This window comes from Sinocyclocheilus grahami, unplaced genomic scaffold (assembly GCF_001515645.1).
Source record: "Sinocyclocheilus grahami isolate Dianchi unplaced genomic scaffold, SAMN03320097.WGS_v1.1 scaffold234.1, whole genome shotgun sequence".
Taxonomy (NCBI): Eukaryota; Metazoa; Chordata; class Actinopteri; order Cypriniformes; family Cyprinidae; genus Sinocyclocheilus; species Sinocyclocheilus grahami.
This window is the reverse complement of record NW_015505413.1, coordinates 536,821-562,466: the sequence shown is the minus strand read 5'-3', so window position 1 is coordinate 562,466 and position 25,646 is coordinate 536,821. Positions and strand designations below refer to the sequence as shown.

The window sequence follows — 25,646 nt, the reverse complement described above, 5'->3', positions numbered from 1 at the left end:
CCTGACATTTGTGCTTATTTCAGCTACTTATAACATACTATTGGCCAACTTGTAATTTTTTTTGTATTCAGCACAAACTGTGCTACAATAATATGTGAGCAAGATGGATGTACATGTTTGCATTTTTTAGAAAAAAAAATGTGTGGTTAGTAAGTTTTTGGGGGAAAATGTAGCTGAAATAAGGCCATAAAACCTATTCTGAATAGCTCTGAATAAGACTTTTGAGTAATCAGTCTTGTAGGCTAGAATATTTACTTCAAAATTGTGTGAAAATCATCCTGCTTACTCCTTCACTGAAAACAATATTTTGATTTACATTTTTAAAGGCATGTTTTGTGATCGAAAGCCTGTATGCGAGGGAGTGACAGTGACCATGAATATTTAGTGATTCACACCTGAGAGACAAAGGGCCCTCCCATAATGGCCCATCAGTGAGTCATGTGACTGTGAGGCAGGTAATAAAGAATGTGAGGAGATTGAATTATTATTATTTTTTTTTTTTATTATTTGTACTTTATTCACAACATAATATAATTAAAACACACATAATGAAGGTCAAAGACACATTATTGAGCACACTGATCTAACAACAGAGATGTGAACAGACTTTGAGTCATTCCTGAAAACAGATTCTGTTCAACAAGTGAAACAAGTAAACCATACCTGATATTTAAGTGTTTGCTGCTTCTTTCCATGGATTCAAGAAAAAATAACCATCATCAGTTGTCAAGGAGCTTGTTTTACCATAGAATGTCAGTGTAGTTGAACATCTGATGTTGGTACAGCGGTCCTAGAGGAAAATATTTTGAAGAGCCTCAAGTGAAAGTCAGCAGGATTCATCTGTGGTGCAGGTATCTGATCACAAAAAAACCCAACAAAAACAAAACAAAAAAAAACATCTGTGAGCATGTTAATATCAGTATATATATATCATACTGAGTATACTGAGTATGATTTTGTAGTCATAGACCCACGCATGCTTTGTATTGCCGTAAAAAGGACATTTTATATCAGAGAAACAAATTATTATTGTTTAGCACGTTAAACATCTATAGAAATATATTTATAAAATATATTTGAGAACAGAGTATTAATAATAAACATGGTCTAAACATTCTTAGACTCGTAGCATTTATCATGCACTCATATTACTTTTATATGGTATTGTTTTATATTATATAGTGTAGCGAATCAGCTCAAGGGGAAATATGACTAATTAATCATAACTAGTTATAATTAATTATAAATATTTATATCCGCTGTAAGTATTTACTTGACCTCTCAGGGTCAACTGTCTGTCAGTTCTAAGAATGTTAATTTCTTGGTTAATGGAAATAACTTTCTTACTGTACAATTCTACACAGAGCCTGTAGCATAAATCTGCATGATTAAGGGACTGCAGTTATGAGCAAACAATGAACAACGTCAAGTGTGATACAAGTAAGACTTTATTAACTACATAAACACTTAAACTAGTCTAACATACACATACACACACACACACACACACATACAGTTGGTATAGGAAAGGGTTAAAGCTTAACGCAGTAAAGAGCGGAGAAATAAAAATATGAAGCTATGGTATCATTTGATATTCAGCAGATCTACAGCCTGAAGGAAACATCAGATTCTTAGTTCAAACACACCTTTGTAAAAAGGTGCAAATGATACCTAATGTATCAATTAATAAGACTAAGTTTGAATACTTGCACGTCTCATCTGTCTGAAAGAGAGGCTTGATGCAATCTGAAGGCTCAAATTGATCTTTGCTGAAGTTGGTTGATGAAAAAGAACCAGTTTGAGTCAGAGAATCTTGGTGAATGGAAAAGTCAAGGCCCGAGGCCTGGCACAAACTTAGGGTGTCCAGGAGCGTTGTAGCTCAGAATCCAACCAAACCGCATGTGTGGAAGCATGGTAATTTGCATATGGAACTTGAATCGAAATTACTAAAGATTCTCAGGACACTAATATATTGCCTATGTACCAACATATAATATACACTCTCGTTTAGATCATCAGAAGACGAATTCATAGATACTAAACATGGTAGGATTACATATAGGTAAGATGACAGGAACGAGTGGTTCCATCATAAGCCTGCATAAAACAGTATACACTATAAGAGACAATATACAAGGACAGTAACAACATACACAATGACATGAAGGATATGTGTGTTCATTCAAAGAAAGGTTTTCCTATGAATTAATTAGAGAAGAGTCCATTTTTACTGTGTATTGGGTTTTTCCTATGGAAAATGTAGTGTGTCTCTCTACCCACATTCCTTTGGGCAATAAAACCAGTGATATCAGAGTTGGTTGCCATGGTGACCAGGGGCCTGGTGTCTTTCTGAGGTGTTAAGATACATTTCGGGGGAAGGGTCCATAGGTCCTCATATGGCTTGTTAACTGAGGGGTGTTACAGAGTATTTGTTAAATATAGCTAACAAAATATATATTGTGTGTTTGATTGGTCCAGACTCTACAATAGAGAGCATGAAAACATCATCGCGTCATCAGAAATTTAGATACAGTGAAGTGCTCGTCATATTCAAAATGTTTCACTCAATTTCTAAAAATTTAATCAGGAATTATAGTTTGGGAAAAACCCAACTAGTAAATGTGTTCAAGTTTATGCCACAATAACATGTAAACTAATGCAAAAAATAAACGTTACTTACTCATTAGAATGATCTCCTCGGCTGGGTCGGGTTGCGAGTCGCATCTTGTTCTTTTTCTGAGGTAAATCCTGGGTTATTCCTCTCAGTGCGTCTTTTTCCAGAAACGAACAGTAGCCGAGATGAACTAGATGAATCCTCACGCTTTGTGCACGGAGCTGATGTGGGCGTTTACATGCCGCGCGTCTCACGTGGACGATTGTTATAACAAAAGCGTATTGTATAAAAATATGTATAAAACATATTTTGCAAAAGTACAAAGTTTTGTTGTTATTGTGAGTGTACACAAATAAAAGTAGACACTTAACAGTTTCGAATGATGTATAACACTTATTTGTGTGACAAAAATCGACAGAGTATTTTTAGTGTCTTTCACACTGATCTTTAAAAAAGTAAGCTGGTCGCACCGGCGTGACCGTCGACCCCAGGGAGTTAAATATGAATCCTGAATGAATGGAACATACGCGTGGTTTCATTTACTACATTCGTACTGAACCATGCGTGACGCTCACGGTGTTTTCAGCCTCTGCTGCCTCAATATACGAGTACATGAACATGATCTCTAGAACTGCTCTGAGAGTCACTTCATGAGCATTTGACGGTTTCATTTGAGAAAAAAATATAGTCATATCATATACAAACAGAAACTTAAAGGTCTTCACAGCAACTCATCAAAATAAAGGTTCGGTTTAACTTGAAGAAACTGTGACAGAAATATATTACTTAATGTAATAAAAAACATTTTTTACAGAATATTTACAAAAAATTATTTGCCAGTATTTATTTACCAGAAAAAATTTAAACTCACAACACAGTATTTCTGAAAAAATAAAAATAAATTATTTTTAATATAATCAGTTAATTAGAGATGTTTTGATTATGAAAATTGAATGCAATAACTAAAATGGAATCCAGAAAATTAATGGAAAACACAGAATTTGGTAAAAATGAAATGAAATGAAAAAAAGTATTTCATAGGGCCTTAAAAATAATTTTTGTTAAGCGTTTTTTAATTGAACCATTAAAACAGAGTCTTGAAAAATGAAAACGGAAAAAATGGAATTTGGAAAAAAATAAAATGGAATTTGAAAAAAAAAAAAAATTCATAGAGCTCTATTACAATGGATGGGACAACCAAACAAAACACCACCAAAATAGAAACCAAGCAGGGCTGTGTTATATCAACAATATATTAGCAATAGTTTTCTGGCAGTCATATATTTTTTTTCATGAAGTAATGGATAATTCATGATTTTAATATACTTATTATTAGCATTTTTGTTTCTTGAAGAAAGATCATGTAGATCATAGAGCATTTCTGATAATTTAGTGCATTTAAATGAATATGATTAATTATCATTCTGTTCATTTAGTGAATTTTTTTTTTAGCGTTTTACTTCTTGCATTAAACATTTTTTAACTCAGATTAAAAACAACCTTTTTTCAGCCATTTCAAAGCAAAAAAGGCAACAAAAAAAAAATGCTCAGTGTAACACTGTGTCCTAAATTATTTTCCACAACGATTGTTTACATAATATAGTGTACAATTGAGTCTCATTAAAGCTTTCTTCAGTCACTAATGTATTGTAACAGACCCCGGAGAGTGCTGGTTCTCCCTGACATGTGCCCAGTGGGTGATATGTTGAAGGGAAGAGGATGTGGACCTCTAAGTGAGGGAGTGATTGGACTACAGTGAACCCACCAACTCTCCCACCCTCAGTTTCTAGCTCTCTTTCATCAAGCTCACTATACTTCTTATAATCAGCCTCCCCAAGAAAAACAAAATGCCATTTTCGGCTATTGTTGCCTATCAGAAAAAACGACAGTAAACAATGGTCAGGAAAAAAAAGTACAGTGCTTCCTGCGGAAGCAGCCTTCCCCCAGCACACACACAATCTCACCATCACAGTCCAAACACAGCACAAGTTATGCTTTGTGCTCCGCGCTCACGCAAGAGGTTCACACAGATCTACTTTTAAACAGTCTTACATCATCCATGATTTTCTTAACACTTCTCCAAGTCTAGGATGACTTTCCCTAATATTGGCAGAACATAAATATGTCCCCTTATCTGAGACATCAGGTACTGTGTCTTCCCAACAACCCCTGAACCTGTTCAGACTTCCTCCTCCTGGAGTTTCAGGGCAGAGGGTGAGAAGGAGAGTTTCGGAAAACCTTCGGAAAGAAAAAAACATGGCATTTTCATTGGCTTCGTCCATTAATTCTTTGTTTATTATTCATCTTTTCCTGTCATTCTTTGCATTCTTGCTTTTCTTTAATTCCTCTTGTTCGTTTTCATGGAAATGCTTGAGAGGAAGAAATTTGTGCCTCTCAAACTAAAGACCTGATACTTGGTTCCTGCTCATTTCCTCATGCATCACCTTTTCAAGACCACTTTTGGGTCAATGACATAATGCAGCTTTATCAATTTTTTTGGTCCTTTACTTACACTGTAAAAAAATTAATCTGAAAATGTACTTGGAGCCTATTACACGAAATGTTATTAACATTTCCGTTAACACTAAAACACAATGCAATGCAGTGTAAAATTCAAAATGCTGATGAAATAAATACGGAAATATTCCTTTAAATTATATAGTACATTGTGCCCTGTTTTTACAGATTTTCTTAATGTATTTATTTAAAATTCAATTCATACATACAGCGATTGAAATGCACCGCTTGTATGTTTGGTATGTATTACTTTTAATTTCTAAATTAAAATGCATTTTGATAATATTTAGAGTTTGGAGAAATGTCTTGATGCAAAATAAAGAAATAAATGTATTAATTAAAAAAAGAAAAAAAGCTCATTAAAAGGATGAAATACTGTGAAAAAATAAGCAGTGAAACAGTGCTGTTAAAATATTATAAATATTTGAAAAACTACTGTCTGTAGTCTATTATAACTGATTATTATATTGTATTATATGGTACAACTGACTATTATATTGTCTATTATATTGACTACTGTAACCAAAAAAATGATATTAACTGATATTTATAAACTAAAAATTCATGACACTTGTTAAAAAAACTAAAACGTTTGAAATATATACCTTGATGTGTACATATATTTAAGGTGCAGGGAAAATGTAACTTTTCTTTGAATGCTTAAACCACATGTTTATTTTATTTTTTAATTTTTTCTCATTTTTAAACACTTTATCAAAACCATTTGACCATTTCTTTGCATTTTAAACTGGATATTTTTTAAAGCTTTTTTTAAGACATTAACTTAGACCTGCTTTCCTTCACAGTGGTTGGTTTCTCTAATCTAAGGCTAAACACTTTGTATCACCTTGTATCCTGAGCCCGATCTGATCTTCCTCAGAGACGTGCTTCAGGTCAGGTGCAGTCTTGTCAGACTGGTTGGATTATGCTCTCATCTCAGACTGACCTATTTTTAGCTGCTTCTAGTCCACTGGATTCAACATAGCTCTCTGCTAGTTTCTTCTCAGACCCTTTTCCATTGTCTTCTCATCTTGCAGGCCGGTGCTGGTGTGAGCGGTGGGTCAGTCTGCCTCATGTTCGGCCTGAGTTTGCGTAGCAGCTGAGCTGCTGGCTGCAGATGCATTATTTAGTGGCTCCTCTCTTCCACATAAACATAGCATCAATTATAGAAAGAGAGGGTAATTAATCTTTGAAAAGGGGTATGCTTACTAAGGCAGGAATCCGCTGTTAGTGCAAATGTGTGGGAGTGCTTTCGAGCGCCCTGCACTCACGCACGCCGGTCTGTTTGGCATTTCTTTGGAAAACAAATGTTCCCCGAAGGTTATTTCCTGGGCTTTAGTCTTGGTACCGTTGTTAGCAGGTGGCGATTGACTTGTATTATATGTGGGATGGTGTGAATTAGGTAGGTTGGAGGCTCATATCTACAACGCATATGGCGACTTTTCTGTGAGCGTCAAAAGAGAGACTGGAGAATTGGTGACAGAAGGAATGGAATAAATGTGATGAAAGCAAAAGGCATATTCCTTTGCTTTCATCACTTGTTCATTTTTCAATGCGATGGAAGAAAGGTAGAGCACGGCGACTGATATTAATCATGCTTTTTGGAGAAGATTGTAGTCTTGTGCTGGAAAGAGGATGAATAAAACATGGTGTCCTGAATTCAGACTGAACCCCGCCGTCCTGACATACATAACCCGAAGAGAGTTGGGAAAACCAGAGGAGACTCCCCCATCTCTACCAGGATTCATGCTTTGTCTGGTGTGCGTGTAGTCAGATATTTAAACTAAGTGAAATATGTTTTTTGTTCACAGATTGACTTTAAATAACAGAGTTTTACAATAAATTGATTTATTACATTTTATTTATTAATGTAATAATGTATTTATTAAGTTCTGTCCCTTCTACACTACCATTCAAAAGTTTAGGGTCAGTATTTTTTATTTTTTTAAAAATAAATATATATATTTTTTTTTCAGTAAGGACACATTAAATTGATTAAAAGTGACAGCAAATACGTGTAATGTTACAAAAGATTTCTATTTAAAATAAATGCTTTTCTTTTGAACATTCTATCCATCATAACATCTTGAAAAAAATATGGTTTCCACCAGAACATTAAGCAGCAAAAGTGTTTTCAGTGCTGATAATAATTAGAAAATTTTTCTTGAAAAGCAAATCAGCATATTAGCATCATGTGACACTGAAGACTAGAGTAATGATGCTGGAAATTCAGCCTGGCCATCACCAGAATAAATCCAATTTTAAAATATATTTGAATAGAAAACAGTTGTTTGAAATGGTAATACTATTTCAGAATATTCCTGTTTTTATTGCATTTTTTAATGAAAAATACAGCCTTGGTGAGCATAAGAGACTTCTTTAAAAAACATAAAAATCTTTCAGACCCCAGACTTTTGCACAGTAGTGTAGTAGTTTTTTTAAAATACATAGTGACATCAATTATATTGATGCCATTCATTTTTGAATGCATTTATATGTTAATATAATGGTGTTCATGCATATAATGCAATTATGATTTATGTTTGATGTGTTGAGAAAAACAGAATTCTGAAAGACCAGGATTTTTCCCATGCTCAGGCAAGTGTATGTGTGTGTTAGATGTGCAGTAATGAGACATTACTCTTCTTCTCTTGCATCTCTGATATTAGAGAGCACATTAATAATCCCTGAAATTATGATAGATAGTTCAGAATGCTTCTCACTTAAGGGATAGCTCACCCAAATGTATTTATCCTCAAGTTGTTCCAAATCTCTCTGTTCCTCTAATCATACTCACTATTCCAGAAATTCATGCAGTGCCTTTGCTGTACTCTGTGAGTTACTTTTTGAGTATGTAATAACTGCATTACATTATTGCAAAAGAAAGAGGCAGCAGTTTGCCCTCAAGCTTCCAAACAGATGTTTGTATAATCTGTTATTAAAGTATAATCTATTATTAGAGTGTTGTGACATACGCTGCAAAGCTGTAAGAACTCTCTAACATTTTTGTGTATTTGGTACATTATAAGGATGGGCCACATCTGATTAGTAAGGTGAACTAGTTTATCTAGATTTTTGTTTATAGTTTTTATTCTGTATTTATATGCTTTAAAGGGGATACACTTAACGGCAGCTGCAGCCTTGCGGCTCTATGTTCTTTAGTTTTTATTTTTCTATTATATGTAACGCTGCTTTGATACAGTTTCTATTTTAAAAATAAAAATTCCAAATAAAATGAAGTTAAGATATGATTTTTAAATTGTGATTTTATTTGTTAACCAATATTTGAGTTTTTCATCTTAAGTTTTTAAAGTAGTATATGCAGAAGTATATTGTATTACAAATCAGCCTACATATTAATGTAGAAAATGTGTTTTCTTTTGGTAGTTTCTCTGCATCTTTTTCTTGTCTAATATACATTACAAAAAACATTAAATAATCCAAAAATGCATTAAAATAATGAACCATTGATCAACAGAATCACCGATAGATAATTAACTCTGCCATTCTGAATGAGCAAAAATCAATCTTTTAAATCCTAAATTTGAGTTGTAAATTGAATTGATTCACCTTTAACCCAAATATCCACAACTCTGCTGAAGGGCTTTTTTAAAAAGACTGATTCATCTACTAGTTTAAGGATGGCTTGAGTTGGACTGACTGTTGCTATAAAACCCGGCCAGAAATAAACACAGGGCATTGCATTGAGCTTTGTTTATGACTCTTAGTTTTGAGAGCAAAATTTAGCATCCAGAGAAACTGAATTCCGCATTTTTGTGCTATCACGAGCTGGCTTTGATGTACCGGGTGCAATAATGGATGTGAAAAATAAAGTGGCTGGTTTTGCAGTGTGACAGAAATAGGAGCGGCTGTCCGTCAACAGTCTGCAGCTCCAGGCGCTCACACTTTGTTTATTAAGGGAGCGATCTAGTTTAATGTGATCTAGTTTTTTGTGTCTGTCTATCTAGAGAGTTGTTGTTCTGAAAACTTTACATGGTGAGGACATTACAGACAGACTACAAAGGTTAGCAGATACTGATTTCTGACCAGTAGGTTTGAGGGGTTGTGCAGAGTTAGTTTTCAAAAACTCAAAAAGCTTTCTTCTGTGCAATTTATGTTGCTTGCAATAAACTGTTTTGTCAGCCAAACTTTGGTTACAACTACATAATCTTAAAGGGACAGTTTACCCCAAAATGAAAATCCCGTCATCATTTACTCACCCTGAAGTTGTTCCAAACTTGTATGAATTTCTTTATTCTGTAGAACACAGAAGAAGATATTTTGAAGAATGTTGGTAGCCATTGACTCCCAATTTTTTTTTTCTCCATACTATGGACGTCAACAGTTTGGTTGCCAAACTATCCCTTTAATAGAATTAGAACATTTGCTTTCTTCAGTTACACGAAGCAACATCTTAAATAATTCAAATCCACAGGAACTTACAGTGCAATCCCAAGTAGCCTGTTTAAATTAAGTAGATTGAAATTGGATCGCAATGAACTCCAGTGGAGTGATAATGTAATATCTCCTCCAGAGCATGTGGCTCCCTGTCTGTCTTTTGCTTTCAGTATCATCCCCACGGCACCCCCACAGGATTTGTCATGACATTTTACATGTTCTTTCAGTCTTGTGATGGAGCTCTTGTATCGATTGCGTTGTGTGTCCTTTTCGGAGTGGCTTAATTGGCTGATTAAGTAAGCCAGTGAAAGATAACAGTCCTCAGTTTTTCTGTGGAGTCACGTCTACCAGCTTACAGTTTAGATGTTTGTTCCAAATGCTTGGACAAATTTGTGATTTTCATCTGTGTTTCTGAAAGACATGGGTAATCTGAAGTCCTGCTGAAAAGACTTTCTTCTGTCGGACACAAAAGAGATTTTTTTATGCTGTTCTTTTCCATATAATGAAAACATGCAGTGACTAGAGTCTGTCAAGCGTCGAAAAAGACAAAAAGATCTCAGTACAGTTTTGGTCCATCAAGAAAAACACAATTTGTTCAGCTGAACAATGCAAACGGAGGAAGCTCTAGTATCTCCACCATGTACATGGGACCAAACAGACTAATACCTCTGACACTTGAACATACACATAGGCTGAGCCTGTGGGGTATTCAACATACTCTTGTGTGTCTGTGCCACCGAAGGACACACTCTTGAGCACACACATACAAACATGTCCACCCCAGGTTGTCCATTGCTTTGTGGGGGTGAGAACACACTGTTCCAGTGAACTGATCTTGTTGCACTATTAGGCTTGCCGCGATAGACGGTACTGACGGTGATACCGTTGTTAAGCCGCAACACCGATTATGTCACTTGCCCCACGGCACCGACCCCCACTGTTGTTTAGATTTTTTTATAGTAATACAAATTTTAGTTTAGTTTAAGTTTAGTTCAGTAAAAGAACAGACACTACAATTAAAAACTGAACGCGGCTGCTCAATGCATCGTGCCGAACGACAGTCGCATCACAGATCAGATTTCATTTCTCCAGTGAGGAGAGTGAGTCAAGCTGACTGACAAGAAGAGTGAGGTGAGACAGACAAGACGATGGCGGATAATTTAATTTTTAAACGAAATGCAAAAGCGCCTGTTTGGCAATATTTTGGATTTTGAAAAGCCTGTTGACCTTTTCTGTTTATCTAAGGTGATTTTGGAAGTTTTTTTAAACATTCGTTTCTTATTTAATTGGTTCCACGGTGTTTGCTGATTTTTACTTTATTTAAACTTTGTGTAATTTATTTATTTTATTTGACATCAAGGTGTATATGCCGTGCATCCAAGCTTTCTTATTCGTTTTGCTAATAAACATTCTACATTTCTTATTTATTTGGTTATATATTATATTTATTTGGTTATATATTATAGGCTACATGTTTACTTATTTCCAGTTTTGTATACCTATTTCAACTTTATGTAAGTTATTTGTTATTTTATATTAGGCATAGCCTGCCCTATAGCATGGTGTATTTTTATTCGTTTTGTTAATAAAAGTTCTATGGTTTATATATACGCTAAAGTGAGTTTGACGTTGTATTTTGTTGTTGCATTCAAGCAATTGATGCCGAATTGCCGCTAATTCGAAATTTAAAAGCGAAGGAAAGCAAGGAAAAGAGGGAAAATTCAAACGAACAATTGCTTTACGCCGAATTGATGCAATTTGAAAGTGAAAATGTGCATGCCGCTTTTGCAAGCTATTTAAAAGCAAAGGAAAGCGAGGAAAAAAGGAAACTCCCCTGCCCCCACGGCGGTATTATCGGTGTTATTACACATCGATTAACTGGTGGGAAAATTTCTTTACCGTCACAACCCTATGCACTATGTGTGTTTGTTTTTTGGCATGTCCGATCCACTGCCCCCTAGTGGACAGGAGTCAAATGTGCTTTAGATGTCTATATACAATGAAAGTGAATAGGGGGCCTGCTTGACACAACAACATTGGCTCAACCTTTGGATAGAGTTTAGGATGGGATGGTCGGTTTGTGCAAAGACAAATGTGGTTGTCATTATTTTTGCACTTCAATTTTGTGTTCACACATTTTGCATTGTATGTTGCAATGTAATTTTGGCATTAAACTATTAGCTGTGCCTCATGGTCAAATTTCTCTTTCTCTCTCTCGTCTTTTATTAGGAATCCCCACAGGACAGTGCCATCACTCGTGACATTAACCGTACGTTTCCTGCACATGACTACTTCAAAGACACGGGTGGTGACGGGCAGGACTCTCTCTATAAGATCTGTAAGGTGAGCAGATGACCTGTCTGCCGTTTGCTTTCAATTTGTCTGCTCAGCTCAGATTCTGCACTTCTGCTCTGCTTCTGTTCATTTATCATCTTCAGCTCTGCAAAATCAATTTCCTACCATTAAGAAAAGTTAAATGTGCACTTTTGGACTGCTCCAGTTTCTTTATAGATGTTCTTTTTTAACTTAATTTAAGAAATGTTAAATGTATAAAGATAGATACAGTAGCTTGATGGATTTCGATGATTGATATATAGATAGATGTATAAATTGATGTATAGATGGCTACATAGATAGATGGATGGATCAGTATATAGTTGGATGGATGGAATGATATATAGATGGATGAATATCTAGATATGTGGATAGGTGATAGAATGGATGTGTAGATGATTGGATGAATATAGCTTGATGGATGGATAAAGATTGATGTATTGATGGTTGGGTGAGCAGACAGTGATGGATGAGTGATAGATATATAGATGGATGCATAAATATGGATGTATCAATAGTTGTGTAGCTATATTGATGGGTGGATGAATGGATATAGCTGGATGAATTATAGATTTAAACATAGGTGAATGGATGGATATGGTTAAATGGATATATTAATGATTGGATGGATGAATGATGGATGGATAGATGTATAGCTAGATAGATATAGATTAATGTATATATCTTTAGATGGAAATAGATGCATGAATGGACATATTGGATTGATTGGATGTATATCAGCCGATAGAGAGAGAGAGATTTAACACAATCTTTGAGTTTTGAACATCTGCAATGAGTTGGCTTTAAAGCATGTAAGTTTTTGTACACACGTCTCTCATACTGTACTACAGTCCGGTATAGTGAATAAATGTTTAATAAATACAAAGCAGTCTCAAATTATCTCAAATGTTCACCCTAAAATACTGGGTTTATTTTGGGTCAATGGGTCAGTGGGTTTAATGTGAAAGTCACTAATGATGAGGGAAATGAGATTGATTGTTGGATTTCCATCTTTGGGCGTCTCTTAATAATTCACCAGCCCTCTCTTCGACGGCTACCGTTATAATTCATACAGCACTATAGATTTATCATATTGACTACAGTGTGATTCAGTTCTCTCAACCCACAGTTCACAAAGTTTATTAGCACCACAGTTTGTAATTGTCACAATATTGGTATGTAGGTCAATCTGTAAGTATTCCATCAAGCCTTCAAATCTGATTCACACTTCTGCATATTCAAACATGCCACTAAAGACATTAGGCTTCAGTTCTCATGTGTCTCGTAACCAATCACATGCAAGTTTGAATATGTGAAAGGACAAATTAGATTAAAAGAGCTGAGAGAATGATTCTACCAAGAATGAGTTTTTCTTTAATCATTTATTATATTTTAATAAGCCGTTCTTTTGAAGCATTACTGAAACATTCTGTATCTTCCATCCTGCAGGCATATTCTGTGTATGATGAAGAAATCGGTTACTGTCAAGGACAGTCTTTCCTTGCTGCTGTGCTGCTACTACACGTGAGTGTCACAGACTCCTGAAGCAAAGCGGTTTGAACCAATGATGTCTACATTTTACGTTTAATATAATGAATATGTGCATATTTGCGCTTGCAAAATAGTCAAAACTACACTGTTGCAATGGCCGTTGATGAAAGCACAGGCTGTTTGCACCCAGACTGGATTCTGCACTTGGTTTGAACTAATATGACGTCATCCTTTGAGATTTGAGACAGTGCCTTCTAGTGGAGATTCCCTCTTGTGTGATATTGTCAGCCTGATGTGATTGTAATCAAGCTCTGTGGGAGTTACTAGATCAATGTTTGTGCTGCAATTGCGGTGTAGATGCCAGAGGAGCAGGCGTTCAGCGTGCTGGTCAAGATCATGTTTGAATACGGTCTCAGGGAGCTCTTCAAGCAGAACTTTGAAGACCTTCACTGCAAGTTCTTCCAGCTGGAGAGACTCATGCAGGTTAGTGTTCGAAACTAATATTAGTTCACATATTTGATTACAAATAACGACAGATTATGCAAAAGGACAAAATAAAGGCACATTAAATAAGCAGTTGTTCCATTTAAAGGGATAGTTCGCCAAAAAATGAAATTACCCCATGATTTACTCACCCTAGGTGTGTATGCCTTTCTTATTTCAAATACAATTGGAGTTATATAAAAAAATGTCCTGGCTCTTCCTAGCTTTACTGGGCAGTGAATCGCGATCAAGAATTTGAAGCCCAAAAAAGTGTATTACACTAATGCATCGATTCACCCTTAGAAGGCCTTTTTTATTAACCCCCCAGAGCCATGTGGAGCACTTTCTATGATGGATTGACACACTTTTTTGAGCTTCAAAATCTCAAACCCCATTCACCGCCATTTGTATTTGAGCTTTGTATTTGTCTGAAAGAAAAAATTCATATACACCTAGGATGGCTTGAGAGTGAATAAATCATAAGGTAATTTTCATTTTTGGGTGAACTATCCCTTTAAATAACTAAATAGGCAGTTCTTTCCCTAAATATAATGGAATATAATAAGAGATATATAATAAAAGAATATAATAAGAGAAATAATCTCTGACACATATATTTTGTCATATAAAGTAATATAAATTGCACTGAAGAATACAAATGTGTTATTAATATATCTGGAATGTAAGTGTATTTTATCTTGTGGAAAATCTGCTTGTTTTACATGACAAAATACACATACACTACCATTCAAAAGTCTGGATTCTGTGAGATTTGTTAATGCTTTTGAAGGAAGTCTCTTATGCTCACCAAGGCTGCATTTATTTAACAAAAAATACGGTATAAACAGTAATATTGCGAAATATTACAATTGAACTGTTTTCTATGTGAATAGATTTTAAAATGTAATTTATTCTTGTGATGCCAAGGTACATTTTCAGCATCATTACTCCAGTCTTCAGTGTCACATGATCCTTCAGAAATCACTCTAATATGCTGGATTGCTGCTCAAGAAACATTTTCTATTATCATTTCATATCATCACAACTGTCTTCTGCCTCTGTGTGTTGCAGGAATACATTCCGGACCTGTACGCACACTTCCTGAATCTGGGTCTGGAAGCACACATGTACGCCTCCCAGTGGTTCCTCACGCTCTTCACAGCCAAATTCCCTCTTTACATGGTCTTTCACATCATAGACCTTCTGCTGTGTGAGGTAACATTTCATTCTCACCTGCTTTATTTCAGGTATAGTTTTCTTTGCCTAGTTTACCTGTTAATTCATAGTTTAGGACTGTTACCTTGTGTAATGCATTTTATTTTGATATCTATAAACCATCTTTTGTCATTTTTAAATCATACTAATTTCTCATGGTCCAGTGTAACTGATAGACTTAATTAAAAAATATAAATAAAATCACAAATCAGCACAGAATCAATCAAATCTAATGCAAATGCTCACTGATGATTGTGCTGATGTTTTCCCATCAAATATGTCACTTCCTGCAGAATGATGTCATTAAGGATATGGCGGATGCAACAGGATGTAAATATTGAGGACAAAAGAATAAACCTATAGATGATGGCAGCAGGTTGAACACCTGCGATATTTAACACATTTAATAAATTGCCAGTTTGTCCAAGTAGAAATAAGCAAATACAGCAACATTCAGTCAAACCAAAAATGATTTAAAATTCATTCCGAGTTCAAAATTATGTCTTGGAAAATATTTTATCTAATAAAACATGGGCATGAAAATATGTGATATTGAGATTTGTTTCTTTCTTGCGATCTTGTTTTTTCTCCTTTCAGGGCATCAGTGTCATTTTCAACGTGGCCCTTGCATTATTGAAGGTAAGGAAGTGCTCAGTTGCATCATTTCATCTTTTTCTCAGATGTTTCACCAAGGAAATATAATAAATATGCAAGCCGGTGTTGTTTCCTGAAAATTAACCTGCAAATCACCCATGCCTCATCACCATGGTTACAGCTATTACAAGGATGTTCGGCATAATTGGCGCACCTAATAATCGGCAGCTACACTACAGCATGATCAGATGTTAGCTGGTGAATCTCTGCTGTTCAACCCCCCGTAGGAAGAGAGACTGTGTACCACTATCACACCTCAACAGCTGAAAAGAGCATCATTAACTGAAGATCACAACATGAGGGAGCAGTATTGTCTGCCTCTTGAAAGCTCTCTGTCTATCCACAGACATCTAAAGACGACCTGCTGCAGACGGACTTTGAGGGCGCGCTGAAGTTCTTTCGAGTGCCAGTGCCCAAACGCTATCGCTCGGAGGAGAACGCCAAGAAGCTGATGGAGCTAGCATGCAGCATGAAGGTAACCGCCTGTGTTCAGGCTGTTTACTTAGTTCAAACTGAGATGTCTGTGGAGTATTTCATGTGATGATCAGGAAATTTCATAACGGAGAAAGGAATGGGTCACTCAGAAATGAAAATTTGCTGAACATTTACTCACTCTCAGGCCATCCAGGATGTAGATGAGTTTGTTTCTTCATCAGAACAGATTTGGAGAAATTTACCAATGGATCCTCTGCAGTGAATGGGTGCCGTCAGAATGAGAGTCCAAACAGCTGATAAAAACATCAAAGAATGTCAAGAAACAAATCTGTCATTAAAATAAATTTACTTCAAATCAATGCTTCTGGCTAAAATATGAGTTCTCTATCCATAATATTGTTTTCTCCAGTGAAAATGTCATCTGGTCTGAATCAGGTGAGAAATATGCAAATTTCAAGCACTGTGTAAAAGTGAAAACAATCCAGATATGTTCAAGACATTCATTAATGGACTGGAGTGGTGTGGATTACTTGTGGATTATTGTGATGTTTTTATCAGCTGTTTGCATTTTATCATTCTGACGGCACCCATTCACTGCAGAGGATCCATTGCTGAGCAAGTGATGTAATGCTACATTTCTCCAAATCTGTTCCCATGAAGAAACAAACTCGTCTACATCTTAGATGACCTGAGGTTGAATATTTTCAGCAAGTTTTTGGGTGAACTATTCCTACTGATTTATATTTATTGTATTTTATTTATTGTTTATTATTTGTTTTTGAAGGCCTTAATAGTAAGCCAGTGTATAGTGCAAAAAAGTGAGAAGTGACAACATTTTCATTATCATCAAAAATGACAAATGCAGCGATTACGATAGTATGACAGTTCACAGAAAATGATACAGTGATACAGGAGATGGAGCAGTAGGACCAGGAACTGATGCGAGTTGATCTCTTAAATGCACTTCTTCTGGGCGGCAGAGCGGCTGAGTGGTGTGTTTGTACCATCAGTTATGCTGGTGTGAATGTGATTTTCATTTAGACTCTTTGTGTGAATAGACCATTTATCTGCGACTCGCTATTTTTCACATTTAATGGGACATAAAGAGTGTTGATGTAATTATCTGGATGGGCCAGCAGAGGACACTGCAGGAGTAAGAAAGACCCATGATACTAAAGAGTCCTTGGTTTCTGTTTTGATCATTTACAGCATCTGCCCTCATGTTTTGTTCAGATCTACCGAATGTTATTTACACATCTGCATTTAATTGTTTTTTATTAAATATAGTTTTTTTCCCATAACATTATGAATGAGCATAACAAATCAGTGAAAAGTTGGATTAAAATCATTCAAATTAATAATATTATAGTTTTTGTGAATGTTTTGAATACATTTTTACATTTATATTTTGGTCTTCATTAAAATTGTTGTTATCATGTTGCTTCAAACCCATACGAAATGAATTAATCTTTTAAACACAAATAAAGATAATTTGAATGTTCTTACATCATAATTTATTCAGCTATTGAAAGCCCACATAACCAAAGCTTTCACATATCAAAAAGTATATAAAGACATCATAAAAATCCTTATGAATCAAGCGGTGTAATCCGAGGCTTCTAAGGAGACACAATCACATTATATTATTAACAAATTTAATTTAGTTATTTACTCGCATATAAACATTGATCAACACTCATGCATACAATTGTATCTGTCTGTGCACTTTGTTTGATTGATGTATCAGTTCCTCATCGCCGTCAAAACATGACAGATTGAGTTTCCTGTAGCTCTCACTCGCTTTCCTCCAAATACAAACTACCCTTCATTTCTCTTCTCCTTATTCACAGTACTGAAAGCTCACTTTCACCCCTGAGTCTGGGTGCGTTTGTGTGCTATTTCAATACGAGAGGCCCACCGTCAGAAAATCAGAAGCCCACCACGGCCCTGACACCACACACCAGTCACGATCAAAAGAGCTTTTACACACTACGACACACACATACACACACTTCATTTCACTGCGCCCAGGCCTAATTGTTCCCCCGGGTGTCGCTGAAAACACGCTGACTGATGAACTACTCTTGACATTGAGGGCTTTTATATGGATCTCATTTCATCTGTGGGAGCATTACGGATGAAATATGGAACAGAGCCGGTTCTGTGTCCTAGAGCTAGTCAGATATGGCGCAGCGCTAAAAAGAGCTCATTTACAAACATGCACGTACCTGCGGCTCTCGCACAGTGTTCTGGTGAGAAATGACTGCTGCTGTACACACAAAACACACTCGGTCTCAGAAATTGGGTCATTCGAAGAAAATGGGGTAGTATTGAGCTGCAGGTGGATAAATGTGGCACGGCTTGCGTGTTTGGGTCCAGAGTGCGGGAAGTGCATGAACAGAAATCCTGTTAAATGAATTAGCAGCTAGGCATGTTGCATTTGGAGAGGTGAAATACACAGCAAAGCAAATCTGAAACGCAGCTTTATTGCTGTTGACATCAAGTCAGGTCCTTTCGCAGTTTTGAAGTCATAAAACCTTGAGGAATTCATGCTAGTTGTGAGAGAGCACGATTCTTGAAATAACCAACACCTTCGTGTCAGCCAATAAGATTGGAATTTGCAATTTTGTTAAAGAGAGAGTTTCCCCAAAAAATGAAAATTACCCCATGATTTCCTCACCCTCAAGCCATTTTAGGTGTCTATGGATTTCTTCTTTCAAACGAATACAATCAGAGTTATATTTTAAAACATCCTGGCTCTTCCAAGCTTTATATTGGCTGTAGGTGGGTGTTATTTTTCAATAGCCCAAAAGAAGTCCAATAAAGCGCATCCATCCATAATAAAAAAAGTGCCTCACACGTCTCGGGGAACAGCTTTTTATCGTGAGCACGCATGTGACAGTTAGCGGAAGCTAGATATTACTTTTTATAAAATGTTAAATATGGATATTTTTCTTACGAAAGCGCATCGATTCGCTATCGTAGGCCTTTATTTATCCTCCGGAGGCGTGTGAGGCACTTTTTTATTATGGATGGATGCGCTTTATTGGACTTCTTTTGGGCTATTGAAAAATAACACCCACCTACAGCCAATATAAAGCTTGGAAGAGCCAGGATGTTTTTAAATATAACTCCGATTGTATTCGTCTGAAAGAAGAAAGTCATATACACCTAAGATGGCTTAAGGGTGAGTAAATCATGGGGTCATTTTCATTTTTTGGTGAACTATCCCTTTAAAATCGTGTTAGGGGTGGGTGAGATACCTGATACATCATTATCATAAATCTGACAACCAGTAGAGATTTTGGATTATCATATCTATTGCGGTTGTTTAAATGTAATAAGACGTGAAGGAGAACTCAATTCCATTCTTGCATGCTGTTCTGACTGGAATCTTTTGGAATTTCTGCCTATGTCATTTAAATTAATAAAAAAATAACTTGACTCTGAACTGTTATTTATTTATTTAAAAATAAACTATTTAATTTGTATCTTTGTTTTATAGTACTTATTTGTCCTATTATGTTGTATTAATTTCTTTTTTCTTATATAATTACTGTTAATTGTCTTCAGTAAGTTTGAACATTTTTTGTATTTTTGTATTCATGTCAGTTGGACTAGTATTAGTTTTTGCCTTTGTACCAACATTGGTATTGAGAAATGTGAAATGTCAGTGTCATCCAAAATGTCCATGCATTATAAAAACGTATTTCCATGGAAAATAACTATGTTATGATAAATAACCTTATTGTGAAACACAATTACTTTTGGTTATATTGCCCACCTCTAGTTCTTGACTTTACTGTATTTGACTTTGAAAATGCACCAGATGATCCATGTGTGTACTGTTTGAAGCTTAGGCTAGCTTTAGACAGATAAGCGCTAATATTTTTAGACTTAGCCTTGCTAAACATGGCTATACTCTTGCCAAACACGGGCCTGTGTCCCTGCATACCTGCAAACTCAACAAAATCTGCTGTTACGGTTACATGAATGTGTATCTGAAGGGAACTGGCTGTCTTTAGAAAAGTTTTGATGGCATTTTCTTTTCATTTTACTTCCGTATGATGCCTAGTAGTCATACGTAGTGTTTAAAAGCACTTTGTGTAAAGGGATAGCAGTGGTAACTGCTGTATTAGTCTGCTTTTCAGTGAGCATCACTTACTGTTAGAGTGTGGATTTGCATTTTATACTGTCATTCATCTGTCAACATAGGTCGTTTACGTAAATTATTTACTATTCTGAAAGGAGATTTTCACTTTTTTTCTGAGATGTACTTTGTCCACATCTGTGTCTGTACCTTCTTCTGTATGTTTGTATGTCACAGATCAGTCAGAAGAAGCTGAAGAAGTACGAGAAGGAATACCACACCATTCGAGAGCAGCAGGAACAGCAGGAGGCGCCCATCGAGAGATACGAGGTAGATTTATCCTGTGTGAGAGCGCATGATGCGTCTCTGCTGGGATTTACACATCTGCATTCATGACTGTGCATATGAATATTTACATGATCCATTAGAGCGCGTGTGCGTTTGCCCATATGCGTTTAATCTTGGCTAAGGTTTCGTTCTCCCTCATAATCAGAGCTAGTTTTCTCCTCTGCGCTGAGCTCGAACTCATTTTCCTCCGTGCCTATCCTGTATCTCGTGCTATTAGCATATGTGCTTTGTGCTTATAATGAGCAGTGATGTGAGAAGAGGTCACCGCTGGGCTCAGAGATGATGAAAATCTGGCCAGATGGATTCCTGATAACAGCGGCCTGCCAGTCAACTGTTAGCCTGAGCCCAGCTCACGAGGATTTACCTTGATCATTTAGGAACTGTCAGTCAGGGTTCAACATCTACACACACACACACACACACTTCACACATCTATAGGGTTCTATAGTTCACTTAAGTAAAAATTCAGTTTGAAGTTTCTATAAGAAAACATCGGGTCCTCAGAAGTATTCAAGATCACAATTAGAGTGTCATAAATCAAAGTACATTAAAAATAGTTTGCTAGAGTTGCCCAGATCTTGCTAATATTGTCCACAAACAATTTGCGGCAGGGGATTTTGATGAGAAATGCACTGAAAATAAAATCATTAGACTTATTAGTCCTTCACAATGACACTTTTTTCCCCTTTACTTTTTAAATACCAATTCTCTAAAATATTTGGGCCAAAAGTAATGTATGTAATTATGTAAGTTATGTTTTTGAATTGCATATAAAATTTCCATCGATTTAGATTATAAAGTCTTAACCAACTAACTAATAAACAAACAAAAAAATGTAAAACACATTTGGTTTATTACAGAAATCTATGGAAGCCCGAGTCCACCATGGAATCAATAAAATAAAATAAAAAGTGAATTGTGACTTTTAATCTCACAAGTCATACTTTTGTTGTTGTTGAGAAAATCTGAATTTTTATGTATTAACACTGACCTATGAGATATATACTCTCAATTCTGAGAAGAAAAGTCTGAATTTTGAAATATATAAACTCAAAATTTATATTAAAAGTGGGTAATTCAAATGGACAGAAATGTTATATGCAATTCAAATGCATAAATCTTAAATTTAGAGGGAATGTTTTATATCCCACAGCTTTGGAAAATGGGCTGGTGCTGTTTAGCTCTGTAATCTTAATAACTGTATTATCAACAATATCATTACATTAACTAATTTACATTTGAATTCAGTAAATGGTCTGTAAATGTACATTTGCTTTACTGACATGCAAACTTTATTACACAGTTGTTACATTACCTAAACTCAGTCATTTGTGTCTCTTAAATACAGAAGGCCATAAAAATATATGTGTATGCATGGAATTAACACACACACACACACACACACACACGCACAATACAAACACACACTCTCTCTTTAACAAGCTGAGTGTCTTTTAGTACAATAGCCGGAGGACTGAGAGTCCAGTCAGTGTGTTAATTGCTTTCTGACATATTTCCCTCTAACTGGTAAATTTTTAATCAGGTTTCTTCTCCAAGGTTCCTCATATTCCTAGCACAGTTAACCATTATAGTGACTGTCACGAGACAGTGACGGAGTCACACACTCACACGCTGTGTCTGCTCTGTAGAGAGAAAACCGGCGGCTTCAGGAAGCTAACATGCGTCTGGAGCAAGAAAATGACGATTTGGCTCACGAGCTGGTCAGCAGTAAGATCGCCCTGAGGAAAGACCTGGACAACGTGAGTCTTTCAGGCAGTTTGACGCTATTTTAAACATTTAGCAGTTCCTGACATTCACACATGCCTGTGGCTTCTGGTATGTGTAGTAAAACACAGCGTGTCCTTTTTCCCTTAGGCTGAGGAGAAATCTGACGCACTCAACAAAGAGCTTCTCATCACTAAACAGAAACTGGTGGAATCTGAAGATGAGAAGAGACGACTGGAGGAAGAGTCTGCTCAGGTCAGACACATCCAACACCACCCAAAACTCACTAACGCTCAAAATAGTAAACAGTATTTCAGAAATAAAGCTATGACATAACACACATTGTGTATTGAACTACAAATTGAGACTGTCTTGTATTTTAGCTTCAAGTTGTCACCCTCTGCCTGGTTTCCAGCTCTGCTCTGTTAACCAATTTTCTTGAGTTGCATCCTGGGATGCTCTTTAAACAATATTGAAGGTGTTCAGAAGTCTGTTGAACTATTCTTGGTTTCTTTTACTTCACTGTCCACTTCAATTCACTCATTTAAATATATAAAATAATTATAATAATCAATATAATAAATAATACAAATATAATTTAAAATAAAATACATTTATTTTTTCACATCACCTAAAAGCAAAATATATGTGGACATTTTTTTTGTAAAAAAAAAAAAAAAAAAAAAAGGAGGCTTTTAGAATGTCTGTTGAACTATTCTTGGTTTCTTTTTCTTCTATCCTCTCCCATTTAAATGTAAAATGCATAAAATAATGCATAATATAATTATAATAATCAGAATAAAATAAATAATTCATATTAAATTATAGATAATTATAAAATTATAATTATACTTATAAAAACATTATTAAAAATAAATTATATATTTTTTCAATAATCTGAAAGCAAAATATATTTAAAACATATATATATATATATACAGTGGGTACGGAAAGTATTCAGACCCCCTTAAATTTTTCACTCTTTGTTATATTGCAACCATTTGCTAAAATCATTTAAGTTAATTTTTTTTCCTCATTAATGTACACACAGCACCCCATATTGACAGAAAAACACAGAATTGTTGACATTTTTGCAGATTTATTAAAAAAGAAAAATATATATATATCAAATTAAACTATGCATGTGCATCAGAAGTAGCTACTAAATGCGAATGATTTTAGCTTTTTTTAACAACAACAAAAAGTTTAATTTGAGTGAAGGACTACACTACCCATAATCCTCAAATAAGATCCACCTATTCACATTTAAGATAAGATCCACCAAGTCACATTTACCATGAAAATTGTGGTTTGTGTGGTGCTTTCTGAATTGAAACTACTTTTAAACAAGACTTATATTCAGTTTTATTGGATTTTTTTATGCAGAAGACAAATAGTTAAAAAAAACGTTAGCATGGGAAACAAATTCATTGTTTTATGATTGGAAGTGTATTTCCCAGTATCCCTGTAATGAGTTCAAGTTCATGTGCTGTATTCTGGATGGAGTGGTATCAGGGAATGATCCCTGAGGAGGCAGACCCACGGTACTCTGGATGTGTGTTTGAGTTGATTGCTGTGGTTCCTCTGAGACAGCTCTTACATTACTGCAACAGTACGGCCTGTGGACACAGTTGTCCTCAGACAGACAGGAGATATGTCTCCCGGAGGGGACACTTGGGTTAAATATAGGATCGTTGTGATATGATGGATTTCTTTTTAGGAGAAAAGGTGGCAGAGTTTTTAACTTGGGCTCTGCATTTGTGTTTTCAGCTGAAGGAGATGTGTCGGAGAGAACTGGATAAATCTGAGTCTGAGATCAAGAAAAACGGCTCCATCATTGGAGAATACAAACAGGTGAACACACACACACCCACACACATACACACACACACGTTGACTCACTCGCCTTGAGTCTTCAGTGAAGTATGGTCTGCTGACTCTGCTTGAGATCGTTCTGATTCTAATGGCCTTCAGTCATTATAATGAAGTCCAATATCCATCCATTAGGTCACTATGGCTGCATCAAACCCTAAATCAGTTTAAATGGCCCAGGCTCTGTCATATCTCATCTTAAAACACCCCATTATCCAATTAAATGACCTTCATAAAACTCTTAACTGAGACACTCCATGAATGTGCATCAGTTTTACTGTACAGTTCTCTCCTGCTCTGCCAAATATTTGCTTAATTTACTTTTTACTTTACTTTTATGCATTTGACATTTTTATCAGTTCATGCATTCCCTGGGACTCGAACACCATATAATCCTTTCCATATTTTTTTACTTTATACTCTTTTCTTCACAAGGTTTGTGTTTTTTTTAGACTTTCTTGTGTACGCCAACACATCCTTTTCATCCCTCTACCATTATTTTTGTTCCTCTGTTTTCCTTTTCCTTTTGTTTTGTACAGTGTAACTTTAGTTCATCTTAAAGGAAAGGAGCCCATTAAGCCCGTAAACAGACTCGCTACAATACATCTTTAGTTGTATTGCTGTATGCTAATGCAAACAGCCTTGCATTACCAACATTTTAAAATGGCATGAAATGGAAATTCACCCTATCCATTTTTTTACTGCATCTCAATGATCTTACCGTGAACAATGCATCCATGCATATGTTTGTCATAAGCTGCCTTTTTTTAAACCTTAGGGCTAGTAATCGATAATCAAAATATCATAACTGAGTTTCTGGTTGAAATGACGGGTGACGTATGCCAGATTTCTCTAGTCATGTAGTCCACTTGAACTCCATTTTTCTTGGTTTTGAATGAAAGCTCTCCTTGAGATTCTGCCTCCATCTAATCAACCATCTAATCTAATCAATTGATGGATGAACCAGAAACCATCCTACATTTTTTTCTTTTTCAATAATCTGTTTCACTCAGATGTATTTCACAATATGCTAGAAAATATGTCACTAATCACATTAAATTGTGACTTGTGACAAGTTTTCAATGGATATACAGCTTTTTGTCATTTTGAACCAATTCACTTTCCCAATTTTTTGGATACTCCTCCAACAATGTTTCTTAAATCTTTACCACAACTTGCTCAAGCCAGATTTTTGAAGTCAAACATTGTTTTACATAAAAACCTGAACTAATAAAAACCTTACTCTTAAGTTGCTAGCAAATACAGCAATCAGGAGGCATTATTTCAGCAACTCTGATGCATATTGACATTGTATGTATTATTGTCACATTGACTGAGAATACCATGTAACATTGGTTGCAATGGACCTAATGGACAAAAGTTATGAAGCTGTAAATAATGGTTAAAAAAAATCTATTCATCCTTACAATGTACCATTGTTGTGCTTGGCCTAGCTGTACTTCGATCTTT

The 25,646-nt window shown here is 35.7% G+C and overlaps 1 protein-coding gene across 1 annotated transcript in view; it reads left to right on the top strand.

Moving 5' to 3' along the window:
• LOC107597667 (rab GTPase-activating protein 1) overlaps window positions 1–25,646 on the top strand; it is a 116,639-nt gene that overhangs the window by 80,702 nt on the left and 10,291 nt on the right. Inside the window, exons 13-22 of the mRNA XM_016288831.1 lie at window positions 11,759–11,872; window positions 13,313–13,387; window positions 13,712–13,837; window positions 14,909–15,052; window positions 15,650–15,691; window positions 16,053–16,181; window positions 20,469–20,561; window positions 22,229–22,339; window positions 22,455–22,559; window positions 24,075–24,158. Coding sequence (XP_016144317.1) covers window positions 11,759–11,872; window positions 13,313–13,387; window positions 13,712–13,837; window positions 14,909–15,052; window positions 15,650–15,691; window positions 16,053–16,181; window positions 20,469–20,561; window positions 22,229–22,339; window positions 22,455–22,559; window positions 24,075–24,158 — 1,023 coding nt within the window. The remainder of the gene's footprint in view (window positions 1–11,758; window positions 11,873–13,312; window positions 13,388–13,711; window positions 13,838–14,908; window positions 15,053–15,649; window positions 15,692–16,052; window positions 16,182–20,468; window positions 20,562–22,228; window positions 22,340–22,454; window positions 22,560–24,074; window positions 24,159–25,646) is intronic.